Here is a 14,435-nt window from a genome sequence, read left to right on the forward strand (position 1 = left end):
CATCCCACCCCCCGCCATAAGCCAGCCCTCTGGTCGCGGCAAGCTGCGCCCCCCGGCACAAGCTGGGAGACCCCCCCGCCAACCAACACCAGTCAGAACAAGAACCTGTGGAAAGCCCATGAAATAAATATATATAAAAAAACAACTATTTACAATATTAGATCTGTGAGAAGTGAGAGAAAAACGCTTTTTTTTTTTTTTTTTTTTTCCTGCCCCAAAAGCTTAAAAAGTAGGTTAGCATCCTGCCGCCTAGCACAACACTATCTTACATGGCACCTACACATAATATATATTCACATTTCATTTTAAAATTAGGTACTCTTACAAACAGACTTAGAAAACATTGGCTAGCAATGCGGTCCGAGGGACCGGCGGGCGAGCCAACGCCGCGAAAGCCGCCCGGGTGCCTCTCGACGTCTCCGGCCGCCCCGAAGCTGCCAACGTGCCCTGAATCAAAACCGCCAGCTGCCCCCGCGGCCCCCGGGGAGGGGTGGAAGTGCTCTCGAACCGGAGAGGGGTCCAGGGGGAGGGAGGGGACGAGGAGAGCCGGGGACCGTGATTTCCGCTAAGCCTAGGGGTGATCTTAATACAAACAAGAACTCCTGAGAACATCTTAGAACAGATGGATTCATTTCACAACCACCGAGCTAAAGGATGGGCTGAACGGACGCTACAACACACGGGGGACGCGCGCGATGCCGGGGAACCATACCCTCATGGTTTGCTCAAAAACCTACAGCTACAAGAAAAGCGTCAAGGGCATTCCCTGGGGGGGGGAAACCGGCCTGCCCCTGCCTCGCTCGTGCACCCTCCGAAGGCAGGACCTGAGCTGCAGGACCCCCGGGACCGAGCTGGTGGCCTCGGGCGATGGGAAGGGCAGAGCCCCCCCCGCTGCCTCCCACCACACGGCTTTCAGTCTCCTTGAAGCGGGACTGCAGCTGCCAGGCTGCAAGAACACGAGATGGAGAGAGAAACTGTCCATTAGCAAGTCTTAAGAGCAGGGCAGCAGTAAATCCGTGTCCTTCTGAGACTGCCTCTCCGGTTCCCGGGGGGGTTCCCGGGAGCTGGCAGAGCTTTTGGAAACACCGGCGGAGGTTTGCGGAGGTGCCGGCGAGCGGCTGGGACGCGGGCCAGGCTGTGCTCTGCTCGCTGCACGCAGGCAGGAGGCTGAGCTGCTCCCCGCCACGGGGACGGGGTCACCTTGCTGTCCTGGCCCAAGGGGACGACCAGTGACGCAGCAGAGTTTGCTTGAAAGAGTCAGCTTCTGCTAGGTAGCTCCTGGGAGAACGTGTGCTGCGAGCACGTAGCACGGCAGCGCTTGCAGAGCAACACGGCCACACGCTGCACCCGTGTGAAAATGAGCTCATTAGTGAGGAATACAAACACCGCACATCTGGGATATACAGCACGCACCCCACAGCAGAGAAACTGACCGCAGGGATGTCCCTGCTGGACGTCTAACAGGTGGAAGGAGCCGTCCTGGGCTCGAGCTGCTCTGGATGCAGCCCTCGAGCATCACGGACACATGCCTGGTAAATAAATTTTGACTCAGCACAGCAAACCTAGCCAGGCCAGCCCTTTCTGGAGGCCGCGTGAGAAGAGCTCCCAGCCACGTGAAGCATGAAGACCCAGAGCTGCCAAGGACACAGTGAGGGAGAAGATGACCGAGCAAAGGAAAGAGGGGACCCGGCAGAAGAGGGACACCAAGGATGCCTGTGGAGATGCAGGGCTACAGAGATGCTGCTCCTGATCTACGGACTGAGGAGCTGGGATGGAAAAGAGTTTCAAGAACATGATCAGAAGCCAAAGGGGCAGCAGAGGTAACAGCACTTGGCTCCTCCTGAATGAGGGAGCAAGCAGGGTGGCACGGAGCGGGAGCGCAGTGAGGCCGTGGGGCTGAGGAGGGCACTGCGGCGGTGCCCGCGGGCAGCTCTGCACCTGAGCAAGCCAGGACGCAGCGGCTGCCCGCGTGAAATAAGGCAATAAATCACACTGCTCACTTCCTTCCATTCATTAAGATCGTCTGCAACTCCCCGTGCATCCATTTCGTTGCGTAAAAGCTGCACTTACTGGCAAGGCGCTGCTGTAAGGCAGGGGCCATGCCTCAGCAGCGCTGCTCACCGCGTGCCTCACCGCGGGACGGAGAGAAACCAGCAGTGCACGGCCTCAGCCACGGCCAGGGGCAACCGGCTGCAAGAGGAAGGCTGTTGGGAAGAAAAGGAGCAACAGTTCACGTCTGAGCACTGATGAAGAGAATGGAGCTACCCAGGCAATGCCAGCCTGCCAGGTGGCCGCCTCGCACGCAGACCCTTTGATCTGTTAGGAAATTAAAGCATCACTCCTTCCTGCCCCAAAACACAGCACTCACAGAAGCAGGCACGAAGCGTGTTAAAAGCAAGTCTCACTGCCTGCAAGACCTGGAAGCTACAACTGGTGTCAGCACGAGAACGTGCACAGGAGGCGAAGAAGGGCCGGGGACGGCATCTTCCAAGGGCAGAGGCAGCAAGGAAGGCAGGCTGGCACGGAGCTGGAGTTTCCTCCGAGCAGGAAGCCTTAAGATGCTTTTCTAGAGATGGGGAGCATCTGTGGCTTGCTAACCCAAGCGACTGCACCAACCTGCAATTCAGAGAGCTTGCGATACAGCACTGGTGTGCCCACCTCAACCTGGGCTGGGACACGGCCACAGTGCTGGCTGCAATAACCCAGCCACAGGCGATGGCTGCACGTCACCCACCCCTTCCTCAAGTCACAAGCCGTAATTTTGAAATTAAAAGGAAGAGCCAGCCTCCTGCCACCTCTCCAGGTGCCGTGTGGTCCAGGCTGCTCCCAGCCCCCAGCATAACCAAGATGTGCAGCACACACACACAAATCACACACCTCTGTTTCCTCAGCAAGAGGTACAGAAATTCAGATTTACACCTCCTAGGCACAGCCCAGCTCCTGTTACAACTCAGTAGCATCTTCGCACAGATTTTGGGAGCGTTACCCTTCAAATGGGAAAGCCTCATCTTGCCGAGCCCTCCAACATCCCCAGGGATGGGCAGAGCTGCTGGGTCAAGGCCACCAGAGCTGGGCCGAGCTGCTGGGGCTCCGACCACGATGCCTACGTGGTGCCCAGTGTGACCAAAGCCAGGCCAGCACCACCTCACTCTGACAGCTTTGTGGAGCTCTCATCCTAGCGCGGCTCCTGCTCCCAGCAGCGCGGACGATGGAGAGCAGGACGCCCGCATGTGCCAGTGGAAGGCAGTGAGAAATTAAATCCAGCACGCGAGGGAGGAAATTCCGAGGGAGAACGGGGGCTCAGGCACGCCAGAGCCGCGGGTCTGTGCAGCAGCTGCCCCAGCGGAGGAAGAGGAAGATGCGGATGCAGGCAGAGAAGCGAGAGGGAGAGAGAACCTGTGGGAAAGGTACGGAGCAGTCATCTGACTGCCAGCAGTGCCCTCCTGCCTCACACCTCTCCTGAAACGCTTTTAAACCTTTTCTGATGGAATGTTTGACATACATAATCCATGCAGTAAAAATTAAAGTAATAGATAGCTTTGTATTAATCTGTACAGGGACTGACAGGCTAGATTTAATCACTTCATCACTGTTCGGAGAGTTAACTCACTCTTTCATGATTCAAAGGAAAGGTAAAGGATTTTCTTTTTTTTTTTTTTATATCAGCCATTTCATAGAAAGAGAAGAACGTGCAGCAGACTCGTGCGTGCCAGCGCTGGGGGAAGGGAACGCCTGTAAGGGACCCGGGGTGCTCAGCAAAGGGCGTGCGCATCTCCAACGCCTCGCTCCGTCCTCTGTATTACATGGGTACCACGAAAGATTTGAAGACAATTAGCTGCTTTCCACAGGATTTGGGAGCAGTGTGAAACGTGAAAAGCAATGCCCCTTGCAGCGGTGCCACCTCGGGCCTTGCTGCTCTCTGCACAGGAGGCTGACGATGGGATTCACGCAGACACCTTGTGCAGCAGCAAGGTGCAGGCAAAGCCATCAAAACTGAAGCAGCCCCAGCTGCTGAGCACTGTGCATTGTGAACCAGCTTTTCCCCGAGGTGCCGGGCACGGGTGACCCTGTTCCTCCACGCCAGACACCCCGCTGGCTCCTACACCCGCTGCACAGGTTTGCAGAGGAGCCCAGCGAGGAGTGTGCAGGACAGGGACCGGCTCAGCCGGGCTGAGCACCTCCACGCCGCACAGCCCCGAGACACGAGCAAGGGCGAAGCGACCACACCTTGTTCCTACAAGGATGAAAGGCAAACTACAGGAAGGACTACACTCAAGCCAGCCCTTTCCCTCAGCCCTGCTCCAAAGGCTGCGAATCCCGGCTTAGGAGGGCGCTGCGCAACCGGTGCACGTGGATGTGCTGCCAGGGGCAGGGCTCCCCTTCTGCAGGGCACCAGCACCACAAGGATGTGGGTCTGCAGCAAGGTCCAGCCTTCAGCCGAGCACCGAGCACGCTGCTAGAGACCACGAAACCAACCCGAGCACAGCACGGTGCTGATGGGGAAGGATTTCTGCCCAGCAGCAGGGCACTGCGGGGCCAACCTGTGCCAAAGCCAGCAGAAACGGAGACGGATACAGCCCAGCACGCCCCGTGTGCCCCGGGGACCGGGCAGCACCCCTGCCACCGCGCTGTGACCGGGACCTCCCTGCCCCACGGCTGTGCGGGGGGAGCGGGGCCGGGGGCCAGCAGCAGAGTCAGTGGGTAATGCTTGTCTGCAGGTACCAGGACGGGACACCAGCAGCTGCCACGAACGAACCGACGGCTGACAGGTTCACCTTTCTCTCCCTCACTGATGGAAAATGAGTTTTGGTTTTGCTTGAAATGCCACTAAGAAGACAGACAGAAGTAGGACGCTGAAGGAAAGGGAAATGTTTGCGTGCACCGAAAGGCTGCCGAAAGCTACTTCATGTGCACAAAGGTGGTTTTCTTTCTGCTACAGTACAAGTGCTTGTGCCTCAAGTATAAAACGCAAGCCTCCAAATCACACAGACGAGCTTCTTATTTTTATTTTTAAAGTGATAAATAAGGCACTGTACTTTTAACTAAAACTGCCTGGTTCCGAGGTCAAAAACCCAGGGAACGTTCAAACTGCAGAAACTTCCTTCTGAACAGCAGAGACAGACAGGCTGACCTCTTCTCTGTCCGAGACACATCTCCTGATGCCTAAAATCACGGGCGTTATCCTGTAACTGCGGATTTTTAAAGGCTTGCTACAGCTTATAAAAGCAGCTTTAGTTAATGCATGGTAAAGGGTTACTACTATACAACAGTTTTGTACATGGCTACCGGTTCTTCGCTATTTCGTGTCCAGGCGCGAGCGCTTGCTGTGCGAACAGTCAACTTTCGCCCGCAGCTTCCTCTTGCCCTGCGCCCCGCTGCTCTCCTGCATCTTCTTCATGGACCTCGTCAGGGTTTTCCCAGCGCCGGGCTTCTTGTTGGCCATCTTCTGTGACCGCGTCGAGGATTCCCCGAGGGGCTTCTGCCGCGGGGACTTGGCCAGCTCCTCGTGGCCGGGGGGCAGCACGGCCCGCCGGCTCGTGTTCTCCTTGCCCTTCCGCACGGGGAGCCGCACCTTCTCCAGCTGCCTTTTCGGGGCTCTCTTCTCTTTCAGAGACATTTTCTTGGCAAGCTTGCTGCTCCTCTCCACGGCGGCTTGCTTTCGGGTGGCGGGGGCTTTGGCGCTGACCTCCGAATGTTTTATTTTACCGGCCTTCTTGGCCGGCAGCTTGTCCTTACTGGTGGAGCCAGAGCGCTCCTGGGTGCCCCCGCTCTCCTTCAGCGTCCTCTTCTTCCTGCTGAGCTGTGGGTCGGCCCGGGGCGAGGGCTCCTCCAGGCACCTTCCCTTCCCTTTCCTCCCCTTCCCCGCTCCGTCCATTGCTGGGGATCGAGCCGGGAAGGCGTCAGCTTTGATCTGCAGGGCCAGCTTGGGAGACATCAGCGGGTTGATGCACACGCTCTTGCGGCTGGGCTTGCTCTCCAGGGCCGGCTGCTCCCCGGGGACGTCGCTCCTCCGCTCGGCCCTCGCGGCGCGGTGCTGGGCCCGCAGCTTGCCCCGCAGGTTGGAGTATTTCCGCAGGATGCGGGTGCTGGCCTGCGTGGGCAGGCTGGGGGTGGGCACCACGCTCCGGTCCTGGCTCGCCTCCTCGGGGCCGGCTTCCGAGGGAGGCGGCTGGCCGGCCCCGACGGCTTCTTCGGCCTCGGCTCTGTCCGCGTTCTCGCGGATTTTGGCCCACAGCTTTTGGTTCTTCAGGTTGTTGCGGGCCGGGGTAGCGGCGGCGAATTTCTTGAGGTGTTTTTTCAAGCGTTCGGCCTGCAGCGAGCTGGGGTAGAGGCCGGAGGAGGAGTACTTCTGCATGGGGACCTTGATGGGGGGGATCTCCCCCGGGAGACGGGTGTTGAGTTTCTTCACGATCACCAGAGACCTGGTCTCCGTCGTCTCCAGGAACCACTGGCAGATGTCGGACAGCTTGAAGGCCTTCATAAACAGCATCTGGACGGGAGACAGCTTCTGAACTTCCAGCGACCCTCGACTTTTCCGTGTCCTCTTCTTGCTTTTCCAAATCTCCTTCAGCTTGTCGGCTTTGTTCTTCACCTTGGGGGTTGGCTGCACTTCCTTCTCCAGCTGAATCCAGCCCTTCTGAACTTTCATGTACTGGGCATTGAACTCGGCAATCAGCTCCTGGTTCTCCTCTTCGGCACACCACTCCATGAACTTTGGTTTGCTGTCAGCCAGGTCTGCGTCCTCCAGCGCCAGGGAGTCGTCATTCCCTGAACTGCACTCGTCCCGCGGTTTGGGGATTGCTTGCATAGACTCCTTCCCTGGTGTGCTCTTTTTTGCAGTGTCAGTGGGTGCGGGCGTGTGTCTTAAGTTATAAAACTGCAGGGCTGACTTTTTGGGCTTCGCAGCCTTCGCTGGAAGATGCTTGCTTCCACTGGCCCTGCTGCTGGGACACGGAGGCGAGCTGGCCGCTGGCTCGTAGCTCTCCAGCTTTCCCGTGTCCATGGCGCTGTCAGAGCTCTCCTCCTCCTTTGCTCTGGTACCACCTGGCTTCACCTCTGCTTGCTCTGCATCGTCTGCAGGCACGCTGCTTTCTGCGGGGAGGAGGATGCTTGTCTTCTCAGCGTCAGCCTGGACACACATCTCCAGCAATTCACCTGGTTGACTCTGGCCACCTTTAGCAGGGGGGTCGTCTTCAGAGGAATTTTCTCCCTCTGCCACAGTCTCTTTCGCTAAGATGCTCTTATAGGTCTGTCTGGTAGTGACACCGTTCTCCTCACCTGGCTGCTGCTCAGTGATGCTCTCCGGAGCCTGGCCGGTGCTCGGCCCCTCGCTGGTTTTGAGCAGTGTGGTATGGAAGCAGTCGTTTGGGAAGTGCACGGATGCTGCCCCGTCCAGCTGCACTTCTCTCTTGAACCGCTTGGCGCTGGGACTCTTGGAGAGTTTGATCTGAAGGCAAGGAAGCTGCACAGAGCTGGAAGAACCAGCGTCCTCAGCGCTGCCCTCGGCAGGTGACTGGGACTGCTGGCTTCGGAGACGCCGGTCGGACGCCACGAGCGTTCTCCTTCCTTTCTTTCGCTTCTTGTCTAGGCTGTCTTTGGAAGAGACAGAGTCTTTGTCTGCTGTTTCCAAGCCATCGGGTTCAGGCAGCATTTCCCCTTCAGCAGGCTCTTTTTCACCCGCCGGGCTGTTGTTCTGCACTGCCTCCCCTTCTGAGACCGCAGGGAGGGCTGCGCTGGCTGGCACAGCCTCCTCTTCCTCGAGGGAGCTGTCACCCAACACGCCCAGCAATTCAGCTTCTGGTTCAGCATCGACACTTTTGTTCACATCCATGCACTGGAAGGCGGCAGGGAGCTCTGGGGGACAATCCCCGCCCTCGGTGGCAGGGGGCTGCTCGGGAGCCTGCAGGTCTGGAGAGGGCGGGGAGGGCTCTGTGGGACGTACCCCGCAGGGCTCTGCACCACCAGCGTCTGGAAGCTCAGCAGGGTCCCTCAGGCCAGCATCGGCCAGGGGTGCTGCGTCCGGAGCAGCGGAGGGCTGCAGGGGAGACCCCGGCTCTGGGCTGGCAGGGAGGTCTGGAATAGTTTGCACGCCCGAGCTTGGGGAATCTTCCTCCCTGATGGCTGCTTCAGCAGCAGGAAGGGCAGCAAAGCTCGCAGCCTGCACGGCACCGCCGTCTTTGGAGCCGCTGTCCCCGGAGGAATCCACGCCAGCCTCCGGGGTGGCCGTGTCCCCGGCCCCTTCGCTGCGGGGGGAGCCTGGGGGTGGCGAGCCAGCCACGCTGTCCTCCTTCTGCGGGCTGGGAGGAGCGGAGAGGGAGAACAAGGGCACGGCCACGGCAGCTTCCCGCGAGCGCAGCACCCGCATGTCCCGCGGCTCCCGCTGGACGCAGCCCAGGTCGCCTCTCGCTTTCGTCTCTCTGCTGGCCGGCGCTCCTTTGGCCAGGAGCCTGAGCGAAACCCTTTTCTCCCCGTCCCGTCCCGTCCCCGACGACCCACCCCCTGAGAGCACCAGAGCCGGCTTCGTGCTTACGAGCGCCTCTGTTCGCAGTGCCGGGCTGCCGCCCCGCTCCTCCGCCCGCGAGCTTTTCACCAGGGTGCGGACGGTCGGGAGCTCGCAGCACTCCCCGTTGAAGAAATACCCCCGCGTGCTCTTCCTCGCCGTCCTGCGCGACGACACCGAGCGCTGGCTCTCGAAGTGGCACTCGGTGATGGGCTGGCTGATGTAGACCACGTCGCACTGGTTGTCGTAGTCGTTGATCCTCAGCCCCGAGGCCTTTTTGCTCTTGCGGGAGGACCTGAGGGAGGCCGCCTTGGCGCGGGGGTGCCCGCCGGGGGCCCGGTGGGCGGCTGGCGCGGTGCCGGCGGGCAGCCAGCCCTCTTTGGATTTGTCGAGCGGGCCCTTGTCGGCCGGGTGCAGGTGGCAGCCTGCCTTGCCCTTGGCCACGGCGTGCAGGTGGTTTTCTGGCTTTGGTCTCGCGTCTTGTTCTTTCGCGTCTAGGTCCTGGTGCAAAGATGCTTTCGAGCCGCACTGCAAAGTGTTCTCCTTGTCAGCTCGGCGAGGGGGGCTCACTGCGAAGCCGGGATCCCAGGGCTCTTCTGGCAAAGCTCTGAAGGAGCTCTTCTGGGAGCCCAGACAGCCGTCTAAGCTGTCCTCGCTGCCATTCACATTCGCCACTTTGACAGAGATATAGCCTTCCACTAGGGCCTTACCTGCCATCTGCTCTTTATTGTCCTCACACTTTCTGACACCGGCTTCTTGCTCGTGTCCAGCAACCTGCCCTTCCAGGCTCTTTGCAGCGTGATGGAAATTCAAGGAGGAAGAGTTCAACGTGCTGAGGTATCCTTGGGTGGAGCTGTCCTTTGGGCTGGCAGAACGAAGCCGAGCAACGGGAGGGTCAGAGAAGTCTCTTCTCAAAGCAGGGCTGGGGCTCTCCGCTCTGTCCGTGGATTTCAGCTCTGTGGGCTGCTTCGGGGCTTGTCCTGCGACATGCAGGGAGCCATCAGACCCCGAGTGTCCCGGCTCTGAGGAAGAAGGGGGCCTTGATTCAGTACAAGTAGCACCCTTATCCTGATTTTCAGTGCTTCGCTGGCTACAACCAGAGCCACAAGTGGAGGCCTCCATGCTTTCGGATTCGGACGACTGCTGGCCTTCAGAGTCCGGTTGTACTTCAGTGTATATGTCGTTTAGCACGCGAATGAATTGCTTCTGGTGGTGTGTACACAGTCTGACCATAAACTTTTCCAGTGGAGACTTCGGCTGATTGTTAGAGTCTATTGCTATTGTCTCTGCTGCATCCTCACTAGAGAGACAAAGAGAGAAGCAATCAGTAACACGTCCCCAGGAACAGAAGTTTATGCTGCAAAACCAGAGCAAGCCTTCTCCTCCCACCCAGGCGTACCATGCGCCTGATCTCCAGGTGAGATCAAGCACCCTGTTGTCAGGAGGTTGGCAGCTACCCCTTCGGACCCCAGCACACACACACAGACGAATGCACACTGCTGGCAGGACACAAACTGCACTTCCATTCGTCTCCCACTGCTACGAGACCCGTAACTGCACTTCTGCCGAGGGCTCCCTAGGCAGCACTAGTGTGTAGGCGCCATGTGACACGCTCCGAGCAGACCTGAACTTCCTGGTGAGGATCAGATTTGCAACATGCACAGGCCCAACACTTCTGGGGCGCACTGGAACAACTGCAGGCATCTGCATGCTCCATCTGCACACCGAGGATCTGTGGGAGCAGCGCAGCAGCCCAGCTGGGCAGCCAGACACCTTGAGCTGCTGTTACATCTGCAAATTCTGCTTCCTTCTAGGCAGCAGAAGGAAGAGTCTGTGGCAAGCTGAGCAGACCTGAGCCTCCTCTGTAATCAGAGAACAAAATTTGGAGAGTTCCCAGACTGCAGGACATGCATGCAGCAATGCACCTTCCCGTGCTGCAGTGCCTTGCCATTTGCACCGACCTTTGCTTTGCTGCCATTTAATGAACTTGCTCTGCAGCTGAGGGTCTGACTGGCAGCTTGCAGTGGTTACCCAGAAAGTGCAGCTCTACAGCACTGCTGGATACAGTATCGCTGCCTCTTGCTACCTCTTTAAAAAGATGATTATCATTTACCCGCTTGGCACAGGCAATTAGGACTTCTTGGTGGAGAGGTTAAGGGATAATTACCCAGTGTTTGCACAAACTTATTAGGAGCGCAGCGCCAGGCTCTGCTCCCCAAACCGTGCCCATTCCCAGCAGCAGCACAGGCAGTTCCCTCCCCATCCCTGCGGGACCTCTGCCAGCCCGGTTTGGGACTAACAGCTGCACTTTGCACCTCGCTGCCCTCCGAGGAGTGAAGCAGTTCCCCCTGCTCCCCTCACCGGGATGACTCACGGCTCCCACACACAGGAAGGGAGGCTGACAAGGCTCATTGACCCCTGCTGGTGAATCACCCCTGCCAGCTACTGTGTGGCATTTCAAGGAGGATTTTGGCGAGGTGCTGCAGCTCCCGCGGACGGCTGGCGGGCTGCACATCTCGCCCAGCACTGGCGGCCAAAAATCCAGCGGGAGGTGGGCAGCCGTGTCGGCTGCCATCCCTGCTGGAGACCGGCTGAGGCTGACAACAGAGAGGGAGGAGAGAAGGCCAGGGACGTGGGATGGCCATGCTAGGTGGCAGCCTCTGTGCTGGAACCAGCCTTTGAGAGGTCTTCCCCTGCTGCTTGCTCAGTGCTGGCTCACTGCTGGCTGGGGACTGGCGCTGCCTTGGAGGCACCTCCAGCAACCTGGGGGCTGCTCCCAAACTCAGCAAAGGCCAGGAGAAGGCTTCTGTGGATGGCTCTGGGCATGGCCACTTGGCCTCCTCTTCACCCAGAAATGCCAGGCTGTCGCCAACAACCTGCTCCGAGCATCTGCTAGCCAGCCCTGCGCTTTCCAGTCTGCCCAAATTCAAGCTTTACCCTTCAGGCCTCTTAGGCAGGGTTTTCCCCAAAGCGCCCAGAAAGGCCAAGCAAATTACGCTTGGCGAACGTGCTCCAGCACCTCCTGAATGTGGTGCTGGGTCAGCAACAAGCCAGCTCCCTTCACTGCTGCAAGCTGGCAAGCGTGCCCGCTGGAGCCGCCACAACTGCTCCTGCCTGGCGCTGCCAGCTCACAATGCCTGGGGTGAATTTAAAATAAAAACACCCAGGTACACCCCGGCCCCTCTCCAGAGCCCTGCATGGGAAGGGTTGTGCCAGAGAGGATGCCTGCACAGCCCAGCTCCTCCCCTCGCCCCGCGGGATAACAATGGAGATAAAACTTTCCCCGCGCCACCAGGAAGGCGAAGAGGAAGGGCTCGGAGGCAGGTCGCCGCTCGGCTCCTTCCCCCCGCGGGTGCATGGCGGCAGGTTTCCCCTTACCTGCCCCAAATCCCAGCTCCGGGGAGTGGCAGCCATCTTCCCCGCCAGCCTGCATTTATAGCCGCGGCCGCCGAGGTGCGGCCCTGCCCGGCCCCCCCGCCGCCTCGCAGGGATGCCGGAGGACGGGGAAGTGGTTGCTGTCTGTACATCGAGTCCCTTCTCCCAGGAGAGAAGGTGACAAGGTGTGTGGGGCTGGGGGAGACCCGCATCCCGCTCACACCACGGCGGGGACCTGCGCTCCCCGATCCCAGGGCCTCAGCCTGCATTGCCCCCTTGCTCTCACCGCCACCCTATTGCCCTGCCGTGCTCCAAGGAGTTAATCTGAGAGACATGCAGCTTGTTAAGCTGTAAATTTGAAAAACAGAGATAAATATCTTTCCTGCTTGATAAAGGAGGTGCCTCCATTAAGACTCAATGCCCTTTGTCCTTAGAAGACCCATCTCGCCCTCAGCGACACCGTTCGCCAGGTCTGCAGTCTCATTACCTGCAGGGCTTTCTGTTTTTGTCTCACTGGGCCCGAATGCGGACCAGGATCCCTCACCCTGAGCTCATCTGCTCCCTCCTCAGCCTGTCCCTATGTGGGTGCCTTATTTTTTGGGGTATCAGAGGTACACCAAGCACAGCCCTGAGGTGCCTCCCCAAGGAGCCACGCCAGGCCCCAATCAGCCCCTCAGTCATGCTGATGGAGGCACAGAGGGAACCGAAGACCAACAGGGAAACACAGAGGATGGGAAATGGGGATGTGCTTTGAAAGTGGGAGAAAAATTGCACCCCAGTCTGCAGCTTTTCCCACAGAGCCTGTGAAGTGGCAGGCCTTGCCCTTTGCAGCCACTGGCCTCACACGCTGCCTACACCGGGCTGTCGTGAGGGGAGCTCCCACTCGAGCTGCACCACACCGGCCTGGTTCAGCCCGGCTGCCTGGTCTCCCATCACCAGCAGGACACACCTCGGTGTCCCAAGGGCATCCCAGCACCCGAGCCACCCCCCAGACCCAGCTTTTCCAGGGCTGCCCCACTCCCTGCTCCTTCCCTGCCTGTCACGGAGGTGTCAGAGGAATCAAGGGGCAGGAGCTGTCACAGAGACACACGGGGCTGTTGCTACGCGACCGTCGCGGTGCAGCAATTAACGCTCGGAAAACGTGCTGTGCTCTGAAGCTATTTGCATAGCTGCGTGCTGCAGTACGTCTGTTTGCATTGTGCCGCCTCTGTGTAGCGGAGCTGCAAGCCAGCCCTCCCCCAGCCCCTGCTGGGGGGCACCCAGGGCTCCCCACAAAGGCTGTGGGTGACGGGGCGCCGGGTTTGCCTGCCGTGACACCTGCAGCACACGCAGGTATGGGATTTGCAGCCCTGGAGGACGGGGGGACACCAAGACATCTGGATTTCAGCCTGCGCTGCCCAACGGGTCTGCCCCCCTTATGGGGCCAGCTCCTGCTGCGCTCCCGACACACTCATGGGGTTACCTCTCCTCCCCTCTCCCTTTTAAAGCCCTGCGGGTGCCCTGCCTGTGATTCCAGAGTGTATTTTCGGGGGGACGAAGGAGAGGAAGAGGGAGAAAGAGAGGGAGAAAGAAAGCAGCTGTTTCACACCAACCTACCTGGAACGCCGGTCTCCGAAAACCTGTCAATTGCCAACTGCAATCTTCTGGTTTGCCCACCCCAAGTTTCTCACTATTGAACATGAAGCCTGTGCCCTTTTTGGGTTTCTTTTTTTAGCCCTTGAACGTCAGTTTGATGGATTATAAGTTTACAGGTATGTTTTGTACCTCAGAGGCACAAGAAGCAGCAGCAGAACAAAAGTTCAAGGCTAAGTGTTTCTGTTCCTTTCAGACCACTCTAAGCACCAGGATTATAGTTCTGTAAAAGAAACAAAACGTAGCTATAAACTTATAAAATCCAATTTAGTGTTTTTACTGGGATGACCTCTCCCCTCCCTCTCCTGCCGTCACACAGCTGACGCAGCGCCAGCCAGCCGAGCCTTGCACCACCCCAAACCAGCGGGGGCCTGGAAATGTGGGATCTGAGAAATGTGGGAAATGTGGGATCTGGGAAACGTGGGTGACTATGGAGGAAGCTGAACTTGTGAGCGATGCTCACCATCAGCTGGACTCCAAAATACCCCTTTGGTATGACCCCATGCCCAAGACAGTGCGTTCAGCTGCCTTGGTGGGAGCTCCATCCCTTGTGGTGGGAAGGCCGTTAGGAGGGATGGCTGAGGAGGAGCAGCCCCTTGAGAGCAGCTCGCTCAGTGCTGAGCCCTGCAGAGCTGGCAGGAGCACCAGCACCAGCAGGGAAAGGCGCTGAGGATGGCACTGCATCCTCGAGCAGCGACACCGAGCCAGGGGGCTGCCCCAAATCAGCATCCCAAGGCAGGGCGGTGAATGGCAACCCATGCTGCATCTCCCCTGCTCCGTCACAGCATTTTGCTCAAACCATCGCCACGCTGAGCTGCACCAAGGCCTCGTGCCTTGAAAGGTGGAGGGGGAGACGTGTTGTCTTCTGCTGGCACTGCTCTGCCATGCAGCCGTCCCTCACAGGGGCCGGGCGCAGCACGTCATGCCG

The 14,435-nt window shown here is 58.8% G+C and overlaps 1 protein-coding gene across 1 annotated transcript; it reads right to left on the minus strand.

The window, feature by feature from the left end:
* Nucleotides 1–166: 166 nt before the first annotated feature.
* LOC311440138 (uncharacterized protein) lies at nt 167–13,697 on the minus strand. The gene is made up of 2 exons (XM_084526619.1): nt 13,472–13,697; nt 167–9,800 (listed from the first exon to the last, which is right to left on the minus strand). Exon 2 carries the CDS (start codon nt 9,731–9,733, stop codon nt 5,297–5,299), a length of 4,437 nt encoding a protein of 1,478 aa, XP_084382745.1. The 5' UTR covers nt 9,734–9,800; nt 13,472–13,697; the 3' UTR covers nt 167–5,296.
* Nucleotides 13,698–14,435: the final 738 nt, after the last annotated feature.

This window comes from Aythya ferina (assembly GCF_964211825.1).
Source record: "Aythya ferina genome assembly, chromosome: 7".
NCBI lineage: Eukaryota > Metazoa > Chordata > Aves > Anseriformes > Anatidae > Aythya > Aythya ferina.

Bases quoted from the DNA above. Each gene is read 5' to 3' on its own strand.
- LOC311440138 (XM_084526619.1), bottom strand. From the start codon at position 9,733: ATGGTCAGACTGTGTACACACCACCAGAAGCAATTCATTCGCGTGCTA.